Genomic DNA, 23,996 nt, shown 5'->3' with positions numbered 1-23,996 from the left:
TATACCAGCTGTACGGCTAAGAAACAGAACCATATACATTAGAAACTTTTATGAGTTGTATTTTAACAGCATTTTCTATTCTGTTTAGTTGTGGAAGATTAGTTAGAGGTTTTGAGGAAAGCATTATATGAAAATGAATAATGCAGATTTTTGTAAGCAATGATGTATAATAATTATTTATTAGATTTTTGTCCTGTCCTTCCTCCCAAAGGGGCCCAAGGTGGCAAATAGCAAAACAAAATTTAAAAAAAATTAAAAATCCAATATCCCTACAACTAAATTTCAAGGTTGCTAGGGACAGTATATTTCAGCCACCGAACACCTGGATAAACAGGATTTTTTTAAAAAAAATTACTCCTGAATGTTAATAATGAGGGAAACAGGCACATCTCACCAAGGAGGGCATTCCATGAATGGGGAACTCCTACCTAGAAGTTATAATTTAGTAGTTATTGGTACACTATTAATCATATGTTTTCTTATATAATTCATTTATTTGACTTCAAATAAGAGTTCATGCTAAGAAGTTTCACCTTCTGTGCCGAGGAGATATTGTAACTGTGCATATTTATTTATTTATTTGCCTCATGCCCAAGAGTGGGAGTGGGAGAAGTTTCAGGGGAAATACAATGAAAATAAATGTATGTGTGTTATTGAGTTGTATGATGGCGCCCTCTTGTGATATTTTAAGTGTAAAAGTATTCAACACTCATTTTCAGACAGCATCACACATGGACATCGTGAAGCACAGTATTTTCATGTTTATGGAAAAATATTTCTGCATCATCACTAAACTCTGAGCACGTTAATTCTATGAATTATTTGTCATTTTATAAATTGTAATTTATCAAGTCCACAAATATTCAAATTCTAAAAACAAATATTTGATCCCATACAAAATGGAAATGGACTGTCTTCATTTGAAAAAGATTAGAAAAACATTAAAACCAGTACCACTTTAATAGTTCTGTTAAATTTCTATGGGAAACTCGGTATTAATTCCCAGTCATTTAAAATGTAGCAAAACAGGGAGTAGGACTGCACCAATAAGAAAAAAAATGGAAAAACTCAGAGGATCTATGATGATGCATTGTTAAAGCTTCCGCCCACATGACTACTATATCCTGAGCACTTCAGTTCTAAACTATAGTGTCATTTTGTTATCATGCTCAGACTGGATTACTAGGCGGAGTGCCTAACAAGTTTTCGTTTAAAGGCACGCAGAATCACAAGGCTGCAAGACTGACTGTAATGTATTGCAAACAGTGTCTATGGTGCCCTTTATCAGTAATATCTTGTTCTCTGTCCAGCCGTCTTATGTAATGTCCAGCCTGAGGAAGAGTTCTGTGAAATTCGAAAGTTTTCTCGCTATTGGTAATTTTGTCCAAATAAAGGTATTACGGCTAGGGCTACGGAGTTCAAAGAGACTTTCTCCCCAAGACTTAAGGATGCGGAACCTGTGGCACTCCAGATGTTGTTAGAGACTCCAAGCAGCATGGTCAATGGTCAGGGATGATGCGGATTGTAATCCGCCATCCAGAGGACCAAAGATTCCCCACCCCAGCCCTATACAGAGCACACACAGAATAAAAATAATTCTACCAAGCAACATCGTTCGAAAGGGGATGGCGTATGCCTCTTCTTCTTCCTCCTATCCGACAGAGGGCGCTAATCCGTCTTGTTCTTGCAATGTCACCTTTCTCCTCCGACAGCTCTCACAACACATCCGAGGGAGGAGCCGCGCACTGGCGTTGTGAGTCGGTGGGCCTCTTCTTCCTTGTTCTTCGCCATGAACGCGGAGAACTTCCAAATCAGCGAGAGGCTCGTGAACGCGGCCTATGTGCGGCAGGGGTCACAGGGACGCCGCGCCCACGAGCTCCGTTTCCGGGCCTTGCTGGAACAGGTAAAATTGGCTCGAGGATTTTTTTTTCTGAGGTACGGTGGGAGAGGGCGTGTCCTATCGCTGGAACCCCGCCTTCGCCTGTATTTCAGGCCACGCCTTCTCTCGAAGTTGGAAGCTTTTCACGGTAGTTGGTTTTCTGTCCTGCCGAGAAGGGGTGCGGAGGACCTGCGTATTATGTTTTCGTGTATAGCAGGGAAAACACACTCAAATCATCTAAACCGATATAAAGCTTTGTTGAGGCCAGCGTCCTAACATTGTGTCTTGGCATGATTAGCTGTTGTGGTCTTGTCTCCTTGTAGTCAAGGCGGGTAATTCTGTCATGTCTCTGAATCCGGAGTGATTACACTGTTTGATTGTTCTGATATAGATAATTGTCTACCCGTAGAAGCCCGTGTGGTGTAGTGGTTAGAGTGTTGGACTACAGGGTTCGAATCCCCACACAGCCATGAAGCGCATTGGGCTAGTCAAAGGAAGGCAGTGGTAAAACCAACTCTGAATACCACTTACTATGAAAACCCTGTTCTTAGGTTTGACATAAGTTGGAATCGACTTGAAAGCAGTACATTTACATTTTAAAAGCACCATACTCTGAACACTGCGGGCTTCTATATATTTGGGGCTCTGCCAGATCTACCAAAATCTAGGAGGAAAGACAGAAAATTAATAATTCCTTCTTTTTGGCAGAACTGTCAGAAACCTCTGTTAGCTATTGTGACTTCTTTGTTACATCTGTTATGTGTGACCAGTTTAAAGTGTAACTCTATACTTCTGCGCAAGCATTCATAGAAAGCCCTACTGAATTTATTTGCTTATTCCCAATATACCCAAGTCTATTTTCTTCCTCAAAAGAATATGTGACCTGCATACACACACTAATTGTAAATTAAATGAGATCTTTTTAACTTCATCCTTAAGTTTCTGGAATAGGTTTTTCTGTTGGCTTCGACATCTGTGCAAAGGTTACAGTGATGTAGTTCTACTGAAAATGGTGCCTCAGTTCAGACATCCTGTCCCTGATCTGTAAACTAAATTATAATTTAGAGACTGGAAATGTGCGGTCATCTTGTGCCTCCCTCCCTCTCTTGCATGTGAATTCTTCCTTCTATTTATTTATTGCACTTGTATACTGCCCCATAGCCGAAGCTCTCTGGGCGGTTTACAGCAATCAAAAACATTAAAACAAATATACAATTTAAAACACAATTTTAAAATTTAAAACAATATAAAAACAATTTAAAACACATGCTAAAATGCCTGGGAGTAGAGGAAAGGCTTGACCTGGCGCCGAAAAGATAACAGTGTTGGCGCCAGGCACACCTCGTCAGAAATATCATTCCATAATGGTTTGTTTTAACCACAGTGCAGCATTATGTCTGCATTTTGGTTTACAGCTTACCAGGATTTTGGAAGAAACTGGTATGCAAATCCATTTCAAAACAGGTTTTTTCAAGTTATTGCTTAGGGCAGTTCTAGTTGACTGCTATAGGTAGTCCCAATGAAGATGGAACCTGAACTGTGGTTGTAAGGAGCCATAGATGGGAGCAGAAAATCTGCATTTGAGAAGGGAGAAAGGAGTGTGCAAACCTGCTGGATGTTCTTTGTCTCCAAACTGGATATGACCTCTGAAGTGACCCAGTGTTGCAGTCTGGCACAGCAAATAGTGTGGGCTTGGACACTTTGATATTTCTCTACATGAAACAACACAGTGTTTATGAGTTTAAAAAACAATTTAGAAATCTTGGGGGCGGGAGAGTGAAGAAGGAAACCCTTAGAAGTACCTGTGTAGATGTGGTACATGTAAACTGATGGAGATCCTTATATAGAGAATCCAGTGTGTGAGTTGAAATGAGTTTCCACACAGAGACGTTCTATAGTGCCAGAGAAGAGAGAGGAGAAAGGGTATAATTGGGAACATTTCCTAGCCATCACCAGGGATTGTCTGTGCAGTGCTCCTGTGTTGTGTGTGTACCACATGAGATGTGAGCTGTTCACTGAGACAGCACCAAACACCTCTTGAAAGAGGAAGGTAGTTGCTGAGCACATTTCCACTGTTTATAGCGTAGATGGGGAAAGTCAGAGCCCCCTGTTAGCCCAGCAATGAACATGTGGTATTCTTTTGCATTCATTTCTTTGGTTAGGAGACGAGCTGTACTGATTCTCATATGGTATATCTACAGAATTATAAACACAAAGTCTCGAATCCAGCTAATATCATTGGCCATGACTAAATCCCATTGAAAGTAATGACTGACTTTAGGTGGGTTGGGACCCAAAATGAAGATGGTGATACAACTCTGTAAATTTGACTATCCTGATAAAAGCATTGTGTGTGTTGTAGTTTGTTTTTTCAAGTTCAACAATTGTGTAGAGGGATGAATATACAGATAATTTCATATTTGGGACATTTAGCATTGTTTTGTAATTACAGGGTGCTTTTCAATTAAAAACCTGTTTTCAAGACAGTTTTATGTTTTCTTATTTTAGCCTGGCTTATCTAAACAAATGAAACAATAACATGTATATATGTGTATATACTTTATCTGGTCTGTATTTAATTGTACTGTTTTCCAAAGGGCAAATGTCCTGAATATGGATGGGATGAAAGCACTATTGAACTTTTTCTTCATGAACTTGCAATTATGGATAGCAATAATTTTCTGGGCAACTGTGGTGTGGGTGAGAGGGAAGGAAGAGTGGCATCAGGACTAGTAGCCCGCCGGCATTACAGGTAAATACTGTTTATATATATAGCGTGGTTTCCCTTAAACCTGTTTTCTTTCTCCCAAGGAATGTGTGTGTTTTCTCAAGAATCGAGGCTGAACTGTCTTATATTCCCAAATATGATGGCTCAGCCATTTTATATTCCTTCTTTCCAGTATTCTTGGGTGCAATCTGAAATGTACAGAGCACCTAACAGAGCCTTATTTGAATGTCGGCCGCCTTGTCCCACATTTCCTCTTGACATCTTCCATCTTAGTTCCTTTGTTTAGCAACTAAGAATTCTGGAGAACCCAAAATCTTGCACACTATTTTGTGACAATTGGATGGCCTAATAACAATAAATAGAGATTCTAGAATTGTTCTTATATACAACCATGGTTCCTTTTACTTTTTATGCTGTCTTTTCAAGTTGCTTGGTTTTTAAAAAATAGATAGCATGAAATGGGTGTATAAATCTACTTTTTATTTTTAAAACAAACAGCAGAACAAACTCGGTGCATATCACTTAAACCAGAAGACTGGCGAATCCTAACGCTAACTATTATTTTATTTAGATTGCTTCTATATCAGTTTAGATTTTCTAAAAAAAAACACCCTCCTCTAAGCCCGTGGTTCCCAACCTTTTCCCCACATTGACAGCTTGAAAATTGCTGATGGTTTTGGTGGACCACTTAATTTTTCTCTGTGTTGTAGCCATTGTAATGTAATGTACTAGATGCTGTATGATTTTTGAGATTTATTTGTATTGCTTCTTTTATTTCTTCTGTATTTTATTGTATTGCAATTTGCATTGCATAGAATTCTAACTGTAATGCAAAAACACCATATAAGAAATGAAAGAAGCGATAAAATACAACTTAAAATCAATATGAATGTTTAATACTGACATGCCACGAACCACCTGAATGAAGCTCATGGACCATGGTAGTCTAGTTTGAGAACCTCTGCTCTAGGCAATTTACAGCATATCTTTAAAATATTAGAAATGCAACATTACAAATGAAAATCAAATCCTAAAATACTATAAAAATCCCACATGTTAAAACATAATTTGTAGCTAAACAAAATCACTGCGGTAGAAGCTGTGCCTGCACTTCCCTTGAGAGTAACATCTTCCAAACACATCCTTAGCACTCTCTGATATGCAGATCTCACCCTTTTCCACCAACCATACCCCTGTTGCAGAGAACAGTATTGCAGTTGTGTAGCATTGGTGTAGTTTGTGGATGGCAGATAGAATTTCATTATGTTAACATTATGGAATATATTCAAGTAAGTTCTACTCATAGTAGACCCACTGACATTAATGAACCTAATTTAGTCATGTCCATTCACTTCAGTGGGTCTAAATAGGACTAGCACTGAATGTCACCACCCTATACGATTTTCAGTTTTTCTATTGTCCTTCTGCAAACTTCTGAAAAGCATATGCCTTTATAGTTTGAGGGAGCATTACAAGCAAAAACAAGCTTCTTTATTCCGATGTGCCCTTTGTCCAGGGCAACAGGATAGGATAGGAAATGTAGATAGCATTTGGGGATGTATGTATGGTGTTTCTTGCTGCATGTGGGCATTGCTTAAATGATGGTCAGTGCTGTGTGAGGAGGGGTAGGTGCAGCATTCAGCTCAACTACCTCTTTTTTCCAGCTTCGCAGGTGATGTCAGAACAGACAGAGGTATAACTACAGATAACTATTAGTTACTTCTGTTGAACTTTGTTTCCTAGATTAGATGATGAGAGTAAATTCATGATTCCTATAAAAAAGCGTCCTTTTCAAGTAGGTTGCTTGTGTGAACTGATCTTTACACTTCTTTGAACATATGACCCACTGCTTGGTATGCTAAAAATGTGATTTTTTTCTTGCTGTGTTAGCAAATATTAGCATAGTGAAATTGAATTTTTGGGTGAAGAAATAAGTGATTTATTCTTCTCTTCCAATTCAGCTTAATTAGTTTTACAGTGTAACATTTACCCTTCACCAGTACACTAATCAGAATTTCTTCTCTCCCATATATTAAAACAAAAACATAATAAACATCAGTTACGTGCAGATACTGAATTATGGTAGTTGCATTTTTAAATGACCCTTATGACAGATTAATTGCTGCTAACATGAACAAAAGGCCATTAAATTTGATTTTATTCAAATGAAGCAGAGCTTATGGGCAAACTCAGCTTCTAATAGCCTGAAGTCCTAGGTCATCTGGCACTTGATTGGGTTATTTTATAATTTAGGGATGCCTCAGACAACTCATTTTTATATATATGCTTATTTTGCTGTTCCAAACAGTATGCATTTGTTGTTCTAGCTGTCATGTCACCAAAGTAAGAGTTATAATTCTTACAATGCTGAAACAATTATATGCAATAGAATGACACAGAGATCCACAAATTTTGGTTTGGTTTAGTTGTCAGCCCTTAGATGTGTTTGTCACCTCCTCCTCATCCAAGTCTTCGGTGAGTGCTAGAGAACTTGGATAGGGGAGTGATCTGGCTCCCTTTCTGCATGGCTTTGCAGAAGGCAGAATCTGCTTCTGTTTTCTACAGAAGCGCCATATGAAATGGAATGACCTATGCCTTCAGGTCCTTTGGCATGCACACAAGGCTTGGGCAGAGGGCAGGCTTGCACAGCTGTTTGGAGAAGGCAAGAAGTGGTTTGTGGGTCTTATACTTTTTGCAAAATGTTGAGGAGCTGCCTGGGAGTCTCAGTGTTAGAACACTGAGGCAGATGTGAAAGCGTCCTATAGGAGAGGGAGATAGGGAACCTAGACAGATTGTTTCGTGCTGTATCATGTGACCATAGGGCAGACCTTGCTGCAGACCTAAACTAAGATCCCAGGTTCAGGTGACATGCTAAGCCACACCTTGGCTTAGTTGCCACATTGCTCTATGCTGAAAGGAATAGAGAGGAGCAAAGTAGACCCAAACTTCTCTGCAAGAGCTAGCACAGTCACACAGTCTTGGTAAGCCATTATTTAGTTCACGCTGATGTGCGAACTAGATCCCTGTGACATGCTAGGTGTTCAACAGCCCCTCTGTGTTTGCATTCTGGGGCAGGCAGCAAAACCAGGAAAATCATCAAGCTGCAATAGATGGCTGCAATCAACTTTGTGGGTTGCAAGTTATGTTGGTCTACATAGTGGAGTGGTAAATATGGTGATTTTACAGTAAGTCACATATTTTGCGATTAATGACAGTACAGTTCATGAAATCGGTTTTCATTAGCAAAGGCATAGTGCAGAACTGTGTGTCAATCAGGGTATCTATTTTTATGTTAAAAGTTTTATGTTATTCCCAGTCTTCTGTTTTATTTCCAGGTTGATCCATGGAATTGGAAGGTCTGGCGATATTTCTGCTGTCCAGCCAAAAGCTGCAGGCTCTAGTCTCTTGAACAAACTTACTAATTCAGTTGTATTAGATATTATAAAGCTTGCCGGTAAGTGTGGAGCTCAAGTGCATGTGTTCCTTTACAGGTGCTCATAATAATTTTAAAACACTTGGTGTTCATGTCTAATTTGTCTTTCACTTGCAGGTGTCAGGACAGCAAGTAGCTGCTTTGTGGTTCCCATGGCAACTGGCATGAGTCTTACATTATGTTTCCTAACGCTGCGGCACAAGAGACCAAAGGCAAAATACATTATCTGGCCCCGTATAGACCAGAAATCCTGTTTCAAGTCAATGATCACTGCAGGTAAAAATATCTGTGTAGTGCTAGACATTCTGGTGGCTTGCTTAGCACCAAATTGTATCATAAGTTGTTTGATGCTTGGTAAACCTCTAGTTGATTATGCCTATCTGGGACTGCAGTAACAGCAGGCTTGTGAAGACCTAGTCTAGTGGAGTGTTTTCATTTGGTAGGTCTGAAGCTGTTTAGGCCTGCAATAAATATACTAAGGACAGGAGACCTGAAACAAGATTTGATCATAAGTAACCAGATGATATGCAAAATTCAGTTTTCTCTTTTTTCTTCTTAGTCTAAGATTTCTGGCTTTCCAGCTGTCTGAAAAACACAATCTCTCTTGTCTTGTGTGAGGATTTTTCTAAAGCCACAGAGCCCTTACACTTCTTGAAAGCAGTCGTGTTAATTTCCAATATTCTATTGCTGACATTCTACTTTAGGAGTAAGAATGTTTATGAACATTCTGTAGTATCCTAGCATCTTGTCCTGAGGCTGATAGGTAACTTGCAGAGTGATAACTATGGCAGAAACCCACAACATCTGCAATAATTGCTAAGAGAAATAAATAGTTAATAAGGTCCTGAAAAAAGTTTGTGAAATTCTAGAGATTTATGTCATTAATGACTGAAGACAGACATAACTCTAAGTATGATGTAAGTGGCCTCAGCACCTTTGCTACATTCTGAGGCATTTCTGTTCAGAACAACAAATGTTGTGTTCAAACCATTGTTGGCACACTTAGAATGTTATGTCTGTCTTCACCCTGTGCTTTTGTCTACACATGGACTTGGTATAGTGCTCTTTGTACATGCTGGTCCAACTCCTGGCCATGTGTGTGTCTTCTTTCTCAACTCATTTTTTAGCCAGTCCCCCTTCTGCTATCAGACTTTTGCTTCCATCCATTTTCTCTGTCTCTTTCCCAACTTTCTGTCCTCTGATTTACATTCCTCACTTTCCATAACCAAGAGGCATGCTGTCCCTTAGATCCACTCTGCAAGTCACCAACATTATTGACCTTCTCTGTCTCCTTCCTCTCTCCACCCCCACCCCAGTATGCTGCCTATTGCCTCTCCACCTCCCTTTCTCCCAACACCATACAGAGTTATCCAAGTGTACTTTTAAAAACAGTGACCAAGGAGGGTAATTCCAGTCTTCTGTGTGGGTTTTTAGAGCAACCCTAATTTTGTCCTGAGATAAACCCTTCTGCATTGTGACCAGCAAGAGCAATGACAACAGAAAGCAGGGATTGATCTGAATGCGTGGTGGTATCATGTCCAGGATCTTTCTTGGCACTTAAGTCTGATTTATGTGCATTTCAGGATAACACAGGAACAGACTGGGTGTTGCTTCTGATGTTAGCATTTCCTTGGACTTCTAGGAGGTGGTTTGACTTTTCTGTTCGTTTTAGAAAGACACATGATAACCCTTAATGCCACCATTTGCACCCACTCATTTTCTTACACAAAAGGGTTCCAGCAGGATTCCTCAACATTACCCCTTTTAGGTGATTCATTTGCTGTTTCTAGAATAACTCCCCAATACACATAGCCAGAGATGTGAGGGCCTGGGAAAAATTGGGGGGAAAATATTTTTTTCCTGGTCTCCCACCCCCATCCCGGTTGTCTGGGGTTTTTTTCCGGGCCTTCGCATCTCTATGCACACCCACCATAGATTGGTGTGATGCATCAGAATATTTTATTTCTCAGAATCTTCCCTGTTTGTCACATTTGTCTGTTGACATCCTCTCCTCCCAGCATTTGGAATGACAGTAAACATTCCATACCATATCAGTAGCTGAAACTACAGCCAGGGTGGGAATTGCTCACAGGCAGCAAGAAATATTTGTCTTAATTGGATATGATTATATTAAAATATTTTAAATGTTAGCATAACACAGTCACATTTTACCTTGGAAGAGTAGAGGTATGTTCCAAACTTTAATCAATTTTTAAAAGGTGTAGATAATCGATCCCCTGTCCCCATTGGGAATTTCAGTAGAGACAATTGGAATCTAGTCAGGTTGGATAGACATTACCTATTTTTATGTTCTCATGGCTAATACTTCTCAATACAATGGAAATTCTTCAAACAGCCTTAAATAAGCATGTTATCAGGTTAGGATGGGTAAGTAGGACGGAAAACTCTTAATACAGTAAGCTTATCTTGACCATTATTGCTTTCTGTACCAACTGTAGAAAATGGATAGATATGTTGTATTTCAAGTAGCAAGCCAAAAACTGTGAAGCATATTTAATATATAAACCTTCTGCGTTGAAATTGCCTACCACCTTGGATGGCTTTAGAAGAGAATCATATATTAATGGAGGATAAGATTATATTTTACTTCCACTATACGAGCAAATTCTAGTTGCTGGAAATCACAAGTTGCACTCAGGTCCTGCTTGTGGGCTTCCCAAGGGCATCTGGTTTGCCACTGTGAGAACAGGATGCTGGACTAAATAGGTCTCTAACCTGACAGAATCATAGAACAGTAGAGTTGGAAGGGGCCTACAAGGCCAGCAAGTCCAACCCCCTGCTCAATGCAAGAATCCAAGTTAAAGCATACCGGACAGACAGCTGTCTAGCTGCCTCTTGAATGCCTCCAGTGTTGGAGAGCCCACCACTTCCTTAGGTAATTGGAGCAGGGTTCTTTAGTAGAACTGGAGTGTGCTAAAAGTGCTTTCTTAGTGTGAAATCCTAATTCTGTCACAGTCAGTGCTGAAATTCTCAAAGATTATTTTTAATCATTAGGTTAAAAATAATCTTAATGTTTAGTAGTGCAAGATTTAGCTGCTTTGGGATAGTCTGCATATTCTAATTTAGGTTATATTTTTTTGGGGGAAACTAACTCAAACAATGACACAACAAAAATGTAATTAAAAGAAAACGACAAACATCATAATGCTAAGATTGGGCTAGCTATAACATAGATAAGATTATTATCTTGGTTTTGTGTTTGTTTTGCCATTTTATGCTAGTAATATACAAGCTTTCAAGTTGAACAAAGTCGAAGACTTACATAGAATGTAATTCTAAGGTGGCATATTGCTTTACTCAATATTTTTCCCCTGATGCTAATACAGCAACAGTTTTATGTGCAAACCTAATAATTGTTTTAACAGGGCACATTTCAATTCACTTTAGATTTGAGCGTAAACATTTTAAATGTTTATAAAATAAATAAAAAAACCACTGGTCCATCCCACCCAGTACAGTATTATCTACTGCAGCTGATAGCAGCTTTCCATAATCTTGGAAACAAGTCCTTTCTTAGGCATGTTACCTGGCTATTATTCTTGTAAACCAAAATGCCAGAATGATCTCCTGGCTTGATAAGAATATCAATTTATTTATTTACTGAGGTCCATAATGATTAATGTTATGTTTAACAGAGTAGTCATAACTGTAGTAAACACTGAGAATAACATCAAACAAAAGAGACAGCCTGGGATACAGTGAAGGTTTAATTGCAGAAGAACCCTTGATGCCCACTCATATATTGTTTTTGTTGGCTGGATTAGGTTTTGAGCCTGTGGTGATAGAAAATGTGTTAGAAGGTGATGAGCTGCGTACAGACTTGAATGCAGTGGAAGCTAAAATCCAGGATCTTGGGGCTGATAATATTCTCTGTGTTCATTCTACTACATCATGTTTTGCTCCAAGGGTACCTGACAGGTAAACAAATCAACATGTAAACTTTTGATAGCTATAATGTACATTTTGATTTTGAAGATGGTAATGAAGATACTGCCTGAGATTGACTATGCCTCCGTAACATCAGCGTGGGGTGAGCCAACTTTGAAGGGTCTTTAGTTGTCGTTGGTGGAATTGCTAATATCCTAGAATGAAACACCACAGGCAGAAAGACTTACAGAAGGAGGGGGTAGAAGAGAGAGAAGGAAACAGAATCATGCAAAAGCGTCAAGCTAATGGAAGTGGGGAAGGGAACAGGGAAGAAGGATTGTTAATGGTGCTAGGGAAGAAAGATTGGGAATGGTCCGGACTTGCAATAAGAAGAAGCGAAGGACTAAGGAACATGCTTTATCCAGGAAAGAAAATGGGGAGGGAGTTGGCAAGAACAAGACGGTCACATTACCAGGAGCTCAGGGAGGAGGAGAAAGGTTCATGTTAAATATATTTGAAATCATCTGCCATATATTTGGTGGTGAAGATCTATAATTGGGAATCAAATGATTGGCACATTTATGGTCAAATTTCAAAGCTGATTGTATCCTTTCTAGAGTAAGTACTGAGCGGCATGACTAGAAGAATCCCTTTATACAACTCTTACTATACCACTCCAGACTGCAGGTGTACAATTGTATGTTTGAATGCTCCCTTGTCAAAGCGTAACTTCCTGCACATAAAAAACCTAGCATTTCATAGATAAGGGTTCTAGCCTCGCCTTCTCCCTGTTGCGCAGGTTTATTTGTGCAGGGAGTTTTTAACTGTCAGGCCATTTGAATAATGTAATATTAACATGTTTCTATCAAGTCTTTATGGAAATTCAGGAGTGTCTGACTAGAGAAATGAATTTTATCATGCCTGGTTTAGATTAATGATCCTATCACAAATGTACTTTGAAGGAAAGTTATTCTTGCAAATTGCTATTATTGAGGGCCTCTAATTAGGCCAGATAAAATCTTTTACTGGAACTGTTTGTTGAAAATTAACTTCTTTAACACCTATTGTTTCTGCTACCATATTGTTGCCTTATTTGTTTGATAAGCTTATAGGAAGTACAGCTAGCAGTGTAATCCTAACCATGGCTGCCCAGAAGTAAGTCCTACTGAGTCATTGGGGCTTAGATAAGTAAGGTTAGTATAGCAGCCTACACCATTCTGTCCCGAGCAGTTAAAACAAAAGTAATTAACAATATTTGGAATCTGATAAATTACATCTATGTTCATTCTATGAACTATACTGCTGTGACTGCCAGCAAGATGGTTTTGGAATGCTAGTGAATTCTACAAAATAGGATACTGCAGTTAAGGGTACTTAACTATGCATATTTACTCAAGGCTGAAGCATATTACAGTTTTGTGGGTAAATTATCTGGGATTATGAACGGAAGACAAATAGTTGACTGAGAAACTAATAAATTTTGATTGCAGTTGCAGAGGGGTACAAACTTACATCCTCTAAATTGGATTGTCTTTGAAGTAGTGGTGGTAAAAAATGATTGGTGGTATAAACTGCAACTAACTCATTTTATACATACACATATGTATCTCTGAAGTTATTTAATAAGAACCATAGGCACATAGGTTCCTATTAACCTATTGATACAGTTTACCATTATCACTAGTCAAAATCCCTTACTACCTTAACAGAGCCTCCCTTTCTATGTTTAGACGTTTAACCTGCCTTCATTCTTTTTTCTTGTTTCCATATTTCTGTATTTTTTATATGAAATTGCAATTGGTATTTCAAAAATGAGAGATCCAAAGCATTTGGTATACTGTGATCTTAATCCAGAGCATTCTGCATATAGCCAGGTCGTAGCTGTATATTCACTTAGGCAAAAAAACCTTGCAGGTTAAGAACATACCCATAGCCAATAGATATTTCTATCAAACTTGAAAAAGCAGGGAAATTGGGCAGCTATAGTGAATGCACCAGGGGAGCAGGAGACCTGACCTCCTCTCTGAGATATTGTACTGCCCTACAAATTTGTCAAAATGCAAACACAATTTAGGTTAGTCTTTCAGTGTCCAATCCACTTCCTGTGTGTCGTGTCCAGGGCTGGACTCAGGAATCAGACCAGTTGATGAAAGCCATTCAGTTTTTATTAAAGTGATATCCAGACAGAGACTACGTCTCCTCATGAAGCAACACAATACACGTGTCCTGCGACATGCAAGAGAGTTGACAGAACAAGGAATTCACATTCATCCGGTCCCTTAAGGAGGGGGCTTTTTGGCATGAATTCTCTCACTCCGCCTCAACATACTTTCATCCACGCCCCTTCTCTCTCTCCCCCTTGCGCGTTTCTGCTGTCTCCTAGTCCGGGGTGAAGGGGGAAGCTCTGCCCCCTCCTCTTCTGAGAATTCAGACTCGATGGGTGAGAGCGGGGGGGGGCTTGGCTTAAACTGTCGAGCGGGCTTTTCTCTGGCTGAGGAGGGAATTGCATTCCCCCTCCTTTTGCCTCTAACTGTTCTGGTCTGGTAAGGGGGGTGAGCGTGGGAAGTTCCTGGGAATCGTCTGTGCCTGGAGCTTCAAGGTCTTTACTGCTAAACAGTCCTGTCTCTGGGATTTCTCCCCCCTCCTCTTCCTCTAATGCACACAGCTCTGGGAAAGTGATCTGCTCCTCCTCCTCCTCCTCTGAAGTGCTAGGGCCCCAATCCTGCATCCTGACACTGTGTAGCTTGGAAGAATTTGGTAACATGTGCCTCTGAGCATATGGTGAGTGTTGGCAGCACCTGCCATCTCCAAAGATGGAGAATTACATTCTTGTATGCTTGTTGGTGTTCTTCTTACTTTGCTTCTTTCCTGTTTCTACAGAGAATCTAATCTACAAAATTATATTTCTTTCATGATTCATCCTAGAAATCTGTTTCAAATTTATTTTTATTTCAAAGCATTTTTATTGGTAGGTGTTATATGATGATGAAGACAGCCTTTTGTGTTTCAAACTGGAGGTTATGTTCTATTACTATTTTGGGTGCATTAACAGTTGTATCTGAAACTGCAGTTTGATGTAAAATCAGACTGATTACAATATGTTGCTACTTAAGCAATAAATCTAGCTGTTGGAAAAAATAAACTTGGCCTGTCCAAGATACATGTTTTCAGCCTTCACTTAAGGAAAGGTGGGCACGGTCAATTAAAAACATAGAGCACATCTAGAAATTTGCTAGAATATATTTCACCTTCCACTGTTTTATCTTGTGCAAACTGAGACACTCCTCATGTCACTGGCAGGGCTGGCCCCAGGCATGCCAGGGCCCTTGGGCACAAGCCTGCGCTGGGCCCCTCCACTCCCCTTCTGCAATCTGCGGGTCGCAGGGCGGGAGCTTCGGAGCCCCTGCCATTCCCTCACTCAACCTACCTTTCTCTGCTGTGTTGTGCAGCTGTGCAAGCAGCGCGCGCAGGGCTACCCTTAACCAAGATGGTGGCTGAGGATTCCCTAAGGGGCTGAAGCCTCTTTCGCCATCTTGGCTGATGGCAGGGATGTGTGCCAAGCAAGAAATGGAACGCATCAATATTACAATACTTTGTGTGAGTGAATTAAAATGAATGGGAATGGGACACTTTCAGTCAGGCAACTACAAAATATATTATGCAGGAAATGAGAAATTAAGAAGAAACGGGGTTATTTTAATAGGAGAAGTGATGTAGCAAAAGCATTTAGGAACTATAATGTAAAGTCTGAGCGAGTGATATCAATCAGATTTAACCAGAAACCTATTAGCACAACCATCATCCAACGGGAAACACAGAAGAAGAGGAATTGGAGAGATTTTATGCAGAAGTACAGGAAGAAATTGATCACACACCAAAACAAGATGTTCTAATAATCATGGGGGACTGGAATGCAAAAGTAGGGAACAGAGAAGAACTAGAAATTGTGGGGAAATAGGACTTGGGAGGTAGAAATGAAGCAGGAGAAAGACTTGCTGAATTCTGTGATGCCAATAATTTGTTTCTTACAAACACATTTTTTGAGCAACCAAAAAGACAACTGTACACGTGGACATCACCATATGGTCTATATAGGAGTCAAACTGATTATATAATTGGTAGCAGAAGATGGAGAAGTTCCATACTTTCTGCAAAAACAAGACCAGGAGCAGACTGCAGTACAGATCATGAACTGGTAATATCAAAAACCAGAGTAAAGCTAAAGAAGAAGAACAAAGCAATCATAATGCCAAAATACAAATTAAATAACATCCCAGAAGAATATAAAGATCAAATGAGGAACAGATTTGAGGCTTTAAACTTAGTTGACAGAGAACCAGAAGAACTATGGACTGAAGCCAGGGCCATTATCAGGGAAGAATGCAAAAAGACAATACCTCTAGTTAAAAAGAGAGAAAGACCTCAATGGATGACTGATGAAACTCTTAAAACGGTTAAAGAGAGAAGAAAAACAAAAGCAAAAGGAGACAAACATGATTAGAACTCTAAATGCAACAATACAGCGACTAGTATGTAGGGACAAAGAGAACTATTACAATAGTTATTGTATAGAAAGAAGACAACAAGAAGGGTAGAACAAGAGCCCTATTCCAAAAGATCAGAGAAATGAAAGGGAAATTTAAACCAAGAGTAGGGATGTTGAATAATCAACAGGGGACACATCAACAGACCGAGATGAAATAAAAGGATGATGCAAGCAGTACACCATATAAAAGAGATGCAAGGATGACAGATTCATTCATGGAGGAATGAATGATGAAGAACCAGGAATTTTAGAATGTGAAGTGAAAGCTACTCTTAAAATACTTGGAAGAAACAAATGTAGTGAGAAAGATAATTATTACAATACAGTAGGGCCCTGCTTCTCAGTGCCCTGTTTCTTGGCTTTCCGCTAATACAGCGCCAGCAGGGCAATCAGCTGGAGCAGGGGCTGGAGCTCCCCACGCTGCAGCTGATCTCAACGGAGAAGGGGAAGATCAGCTGGAGCGCGCTGCAACTGATCTCCTCTTCCGGTGCAATCAGACTCCGCGCTCCAGCTGATCTCTCTGGAGGAGGGGAAAATCAGCTGGAGTGCGCTGCAGCTGATCTTCTCCGGCGCGATCAGTGGGTTAGGTTCCAGACCCCTGCGCTACACCTGATCTTCTCCGGTGCGATCAGCGGGTTAGGTTCCAGATTCCCGCGATACAGCTGATCCGCTTTTCTGCGGTTTTCGCTGTTCAGCGGGGGTCTGGAACCTAACCTGCTGTATGAGTAGGGCCCTACTGTATTTATTGTATAGAAAGAGAAGATGACAACAAAAAAGGTAGAACAAGAGCCCTATTCCAAAAGATTAGAGAAATTGGGCTAGACTGTATTGAATTTTTAAATGTATTGTTAATATATTGATTTGATAATACATTTCTACAAGTCTCTGTAGAAAAGATAAAGGAACAGTAGTAATTCTGTTATTGTGCAATGTTGCCTAAACAGAGTTGGAAAATTTACTAACTTGAATCACAGCTGTGAAAATAACAGTGACCTGATCTCAGGCCTTTGCAATTTGCTTTTCATTCCTCTGCTGCTGCCTTTGTCATCCAGTATATTGTTGCAGCCTGTCTCATTCCTGGAACTATGGATTTAAAATATTCAGTGGCATTTGAGGGGCTTTTTTTTTTTATTAAAGGGCTGCTGTCAGCTCCTGAAGGTCACACATTTATCTTTCCAACAAGATCGCCCCATTGCTGCAACCTGAGAAAATATATTTCTATATGTTTCAACTTTGTGATAAACTTTTTGTCTAGATATTAGATGAAGTGGCATTTTCCTTAACACTTTTGTGTAGTGGTTTCTTCTAGCAATGTTCCTTTGAATATAAAGAATATCTAATCACCAAGTTAGAAGGGGCTGTTTAGGGAAAGTGAGAAGATAGTTGTGCTCTTTCTCCCAGAGCTTCCGACTTCATATAATAATTTCTCAGGAGCATCCATTTCTTCAGCCAGCCCAGTTCTACACAGACTGCAATCCTATACCACTTATCTGTGAATAAGGCCCATTGAACTTACTTTTCAGCAGACATGTATAAGATCACTCTTTTACTCTACAAACCAAACCAGAGGTAAGTGTGCTTAAGCCCATTGATCATAGTGGTCCTAAGTGCACCTACCTTTTGTGTTGGATTATGGCCTATATTTGTACCTACTGTTATATACTGGAGATAACAAATCCCTATATTCTTGAACCACTCTATTTTGCAGGCACTGGGATGCGTCATTGCTCTGACCTTATTTGCCGTTTTCATTGCTACGATTCTATACCTTATTGAGGGGAAACTTCCTACTGGTGTGGAAATCATATATCAAACAGATGGAAAGCTTTTTAATCTTAGTAGGCTGAAAGCAAAAAGTAAGGCAGTTGCAACCGCTGTCGTAGAACTTCAATATACTGATGATAATGTAGTCTCCACATATTCAGAGAAAGATTCACTAATAGGCAAAAAACCTTGCGGTTTAAGAACGTACCTATAGCCCACAGATATTTCTATCAAACTTGAAAAAGCAGGGAAATTGGGCAGCTATAGTGAATGCACCAGGGGAGCAGGAGACCTGACCTCCTCTCTGAGATATTGTACTGCCTTACAAATTTGTCAAAATGCAAAGACAATTTGGGTTGGTCTTTCACAGTCCAATCCACTTGCTGTGTAGCTTGGAAGAATTTGGTAACATGCCTCTGAGCATATGGTGAGTGGTAGTAACACCTGCCATCTCCAAAGATGGAGAATTATATTTTTGTATGTTTGTTAGTGTTCTTCTTACTTTGCGTCTTTCCTGTGTTACTAATGTTTCTACAGAGAATCTAATATAGAAAATTTTATTTCTCTCATTTTTCATCCTAGAAATCTGTGTCAAATTTATTTTTATTAATTTCAAAGCCTTTTTATTGGTCAATGTCATATGATGGTGAAGACAGCCTCTTGTGTTTCAAATTGGAGGTTATGTTCTATTTCTATTTTGGGTGCATTAACAGTTGAATCTGAAACTGCAGTTTGATGTAAAATCAGACTGATTCCAATATGTTGCTACTTCAGCAATGACTCTAGCTGTTGGGAAAAAGAGGATGCATGTTTTCAGCCTGCTATGTTTAAACCATTTCATTTAAGGTAAGGTGGGCACAGTCAATTAAAAACATAGAGCACATCTAGAATTTTGCTAGAATATATTTCACCTCCCGCTGTTTTATCTTGTGCAAATTGAGACATTTCGGATGTCCACTGGAGACTATTCTGCAGAATAGTCAGTGCCATTATTCCACAATTATTTTTGGAGTTTTTTTAGTGTAAATTTTGCAAAGTGTTGCTGTACACATATTCACAGAAATAGAAACAAAAGAAAATGATTTCCTATAGGAAACTTCACTAAAATTGCAAAGTAGATCAGACATATTTAAAGTGACCATCTGAACTATATGAACTGTCTTAATAATGTTGCTTCCTCCCTGCTAAAACAAGATCAGCACAGCACATGTCTTCTTTCTATTCTTTGGGCTGATTGCAAGTGTTGCCACCACTCCCCATATGCTCAGAGGCACATGTTACCCAGTGAGCTTTGTGGCTGTGTGGGGATTTGAACCTTGGTCTCCCAGGTCCTAGTCCAGCTCTGACCCGGGGGAGGGGAAGAAATTGGATGGTTGGGTACTGGGAAGAGGGGAAGCCCCTTACCTTTCCAAAAGGAAAACAATGTGAACAGTATCATTGCTTTTCAGTGTTTCTCCCACCTTTTTATTCTACAGCAGGCACATATAGCCCCCACCCAAATTAAAACCAAAGCCGTCACTGGCCACATCCACACAAGACCTTTTTCACTTTGGACAATTATGGCTTCTCTCAAAGAATCCTGGGAAGTGTAGTTAGTGAAAGGTTCTGAGAGTTGCTAGGAGATACCCTGTTCCCCTCACAGATCTTTAGTCAGAGTGGCTGAGTGTTAAACCACTCTGGCCACTGACGGTCTGTCAGTGGAATAGGAGTCTCCTCTCAGCACCCTTCACAAACTACACTTCCCAGGATTCTTTGGGGGAAGCCATAACTGTCTCAGGTGACATCCAAGTCTGGTGCGGGTGTGGCCCCCTAATTAGGCAAACTCAGCAGCTGTGGGTCTGGCTTTTAGAACACTGACAGTTGATTGTTACTGAGCATGTCCAACACTATCATTGGGTTCAAGCCAAAATTTCTTAAATTAATTAAAAATCAGCCAGGCATTTTTTAAACTTTTAAACTGCAGAAGATGAAGGTCAGAGTAAGGAACAAGGTGAGTAATAGGATTACAGGTACTCTGTGAACATGGCTGATTTTTAATGAATTTCAACAGATTATGAGATCTCTGACAGAAAAAAGTCGAAAGGGCTCTGGGGTTTTTCTCTCTCTTTTTACACTTTGAACTGTCTATTCTCTCTGACTGTTTTGTGTATCACCATGAATATTTACAGGGTTGTTAAGCAAGCATTTCTGAGTTCAGGGCTATAAGTTTTGTAAGGTTTTGTTTTGAAATGAGCTTATGGGAAGCATCAGAATGGCATTTAACATTGTGGAATGTGAAAAATCCACGCTGGCTATAGTATACAGCCACTCTTGTGGCTGTATAATCTTCAGACTAACCTAAATGTCTTCGCAGAAGCTTATGGAAGGCTTGGGCTTTTGCTTAATATAAAAAAACCCAAAGTGCTTCATCAGCAGGTGCGAACTAATCCCTCTATAGCACCATCAATCCATCTTAACAGTGTGACCCTGGAGGATGTTGATCACTTTTCCTATCTTGGCAGCCATTTCTCTGTATAAGCTGACATTGACACTGAAATTCAATATCGTCTGAGCTCTGCAAGTGCTGCATTCTTCCGAACGAAGCGTAGAGTGTTTGAGGATCGGGATATTCGCACGGAGATCAAAATGCTTATTTATAAAGCCATTGTACTACCGATCTTACTGTGCACCTGTGAAACATGGACCATCTATAAACGCCACTCCCAGCTTCTTGAAAGATTCCACCAACGCTGCCTCCGGAAAATTCTGCAAATTACTTAGACGGACTAATGTTACCGTTTTCGAAGAAGCAAAGACCACCAGTGTTGAAACAATGATCCTTCAACATCAACTTCGCTGAAACGGCCATGTTGTTCGAATGCCTAATTACTGTCTTCCAAAGCAGCTACTTTGCTCCCCACTTAAGGATGGAAAATGGAATATTGGTGGACAGCAAAAGAGGTTTAAAGACATTCTTAAAGATAATCTAAAAAAATGTAACATGAGCATCGAAAACTGGAAAGTTCTAGCCCATGAGCATCCCAATTGGAGGTCAGCTATTATCAAAGGTGCTATGGACTTTGAAGAAGCATGAGTACAGAGCGAAAGGGACAAACAAACTAAGTGGAAGGCACATCAAGCAAATCCTCATCACGACTGTCTTCCATCTGGAAACCTATGTCCTCACTGTGGGAGGTTGTGTGGATCTAGGATTTGCCTCCACAGTCACTTGCGGACCCACTGTTAAAGACGTTATCTTGGAAGACAATCTTACTCGGTCACGAGTGATCGCCAGTGATGATGACCTGACTCCATAATAGATATCCTGGCTCTGTAATAAAATTAGTGTTACCTACCAGTGAGGGTTTCACACCTACAGAGCACAGGTGCTCTGGTGATATGAGGTAATATGCTTCTGGAAAAATCTCAGTGGGTTTGGCATTGATCCTTTGCCTTTCCGTGAATGTGTGATATAGCAATGCAATAGCATACATACTAAATAACCATAATTGTTTTTTAAACTCATCGCCGAAACTGCGCAGATACTTTTATCATGACTTAATGTAACCTTTGCATGTGGATAAAATTGTTTTGTGGGCTGGATCTGGCCTATGGCTGCTAATTAACCCGCCCTGTTTGTAAATAGCAAAAAACAGGCCTATGCATCAGGTATGCAACATGCTTAAGAAAGGAAGAGGGAAAAGAAGAGAAAAAGCGACTCTGTCCTGTGTTAAAAACATTGCTGTTCCTTATATATCCCTTATATCCCAGCTGGATCATTGAGGTCATCCAGAAGAGTGCACTTAGTTGTCCCCCATGTTTCAGAAGCCCAACTGGCTTCAATTAGAAGCTGGACATATAGTGTTGCTGGTCCCATGCTGTGGAATATTTCAGCAGGCATCCTCACTGCCAATTTTCAGATATCTCTTGAAGACCATTTTATAGGCTGTTGTTTTCATGTTTTCAAGATGAGCCAGTCATTTTTATGATTATTTAGTATTGTTTTTATAGTATTTTATGTTTATTGTACATCCATATTTTATAGCACAGTGGGGAGGAAAGCCTGCCTGAGCATCCAGAGTCTGTGAGTTCAAATCTCCACTTGTGTCTCCTGGGTGTCAAGGGCCAGCTAAAGATCACCCCCACAGTGAGTGGCTTGGGGGGTTACGTGCCCTGCCACCCGTGCAGCCGTGGGCAAGCTGCATAGTCCCAAGGAGCCCAGTTGTCCCCCAGCTGGCAGTTGCGGACAAGGAAGGGGCTGGCTTGTGCAGCTGTGGCAAGCAGAGTAGGCTTAGCCAGCTGGGGAGGACTAGCCTCGGGAAGGCAATGGTAAACTCCCTCTGAATACCACTTACCATGAACACCCTATTCATAGGGTAGCCATAAGTCGGGATCAACTTGAAGGCAATCCATTTCTATTTCCATTTTGATATTTTGTGAGGGGATGGTCTATAAATAGTTTTAAATAAATACATGTAAATGTATAATAAAAAAAAATAGAGTAGCTGCAGAGCCTGCTTATCTTTACAACAGAGACCAAACTAAGCACAAAGTTTATAATGGTCCTAACAAGAAAGGCTAGAAAAGAACAGGGAGAGTCCTTACCCCTTGAGAGCCTCCCTAGCTCGGGAAGAACAGCTAAAAGGAAAGGAAGACCAGCTCAAATCTCCCCCCTTAATTGAAAGCCGGAGGAGCATTCAAAGCTTGACGGGGGCCCATTAAAAATTACACACTTTTTCCCTAACAGCTCACCAAAGCAGACAAAAGTGGCCCCCATACAGACCTGCCCCACTCCCACTGACTGGTCCTTTTCTGCCAAGGACAATATACAATGGCTTGTGGAGGAAACCCCGGCTTTAAGCCTGGCTGCTGAGATAGCGTGGGCCATTGAGCAAGAAGTAAATGAGACAACGCAAGTGCCTGCTGACTTTTATAAATCAGCTTCACCAGGAGTCCAGCAGTCTGTTATTAAGGCATGGTTGGAGGCCGCCCCAACCAGGGCTCCAAGTCAGGATATGCTCCTGGACCCGCAACCTCCCCCAGTGATGCTATTACCACTGGACTCCTTGGCCGATAAGACCGAGGCCACAACTGGACTGCCCAGTACCCCTATGGGATCCCCCAGCCTACCACTTCAACCAGGCCCCGATGAAGAGGTGCCACTACTGACAGGCTGGCTGCCTATGATGGCAATGGAGTTGGAGCACATAAAACACTTTCTGACTGAAAGCAATCATCTACTAACAATTCTTGTGAAACTTCAGCAGAAGCCTGCCGACCTAGCCCCCCCAGCGGCCACACCTCAGGCATTGAAACAACTTACTCCATCCTTAGCTACAGAAACTAAGCCGGCCACTTTGCAACCTAAGCCTGGCCGAGTAAGGAAGAGGCCAATCGTCATCAAAAAGAAGAGCAAAAATCTCAAAAACCAGAAGCCAACACGGGGGAACAAAATGAATTTCCAGAAATTATTTGATTTGCTGGGTAAGGATCCGCCAGGGGACAGGGAGAAAAGCGAGCCATTGCCCCCCTGTGCTTTGAGAAAGAACGATGCACACATGCAGTGGGAACCACATTTAGATCATTGCCCTGTGGATCCCATTCTAATACCAACGCCTGCTCCCTCATTAAGGGTGACGGACCCACAACCTCTTAAGCAAGATCTGTGGCAGAAGGTCTTATGGAAGGAAAATGCTATACAGAAGCCAGAGGCCAGCAATATAAATCTAAGCTGGAATCTAGTCCTGAATCATTGTAAACTAGCTTTTGTCAATTACCC

General features: G+C 40.5%; 1 protein-coding gene across 1 annotated transcript in view; it reads left to right on the top strand.

Moving 5' to 3' along the window:
* Positions 1 to 1,706: 1,706 nt before the first annotated feature.
* The window catches only part of SEPSECS (Sep (O-phosphoserine) tRNA:Sec (selenocysteine) tRNA synthase), a 46,808-nt gene continuing 24,518 nt past the window's right edge, over positions 1,707 to 23,996 (top strand). The window contains exons 1-5 of the mRNA XM_061584229.1: positions 1,707 to 1,903; positions 4,477 to 4,631; positions 7,943 to 8,061; positions 8,158 to 8,316; positions 11,826 to 11,979. Coding sequence (XP_061440213.1) covers positions 1,790 to 1,903; positions 4,477 to 4,631; positions 7,943 to 8,061; positions 8,158 to 8,316; positions 11,826 to 11,979 — 701 coding nt within the window. The 5' untranslated portion in view covers positions 1,707 to 1,789. The remainder of the gene's footprint in view (positions 1,904 to 4,476; positions 4,632 to 7,942; positions 8,062 to 8,157; positions 8,317 to 11,825; positions 11,980 to 23,996) is intronic.

The sequence above is a fragment of the Rhineura floridana genome, chromosome 9, assembly GCF_030035675.1.
Source record: "Rhineura floridana isolate rRhiFlo1 chromosome 9, rRhiFlo1.hap2, whole genome shotgun sequence".
Classification (NCBI taxonomy): Eukaryota; Metazoa; Chordata; class Lepidosauria; order Squamata; family Rhineuridae; genus Rhineura; species Rhineura floridana.
This window is presented reverse-complemented; position numbering and strand designations above follow the sequence as displayed.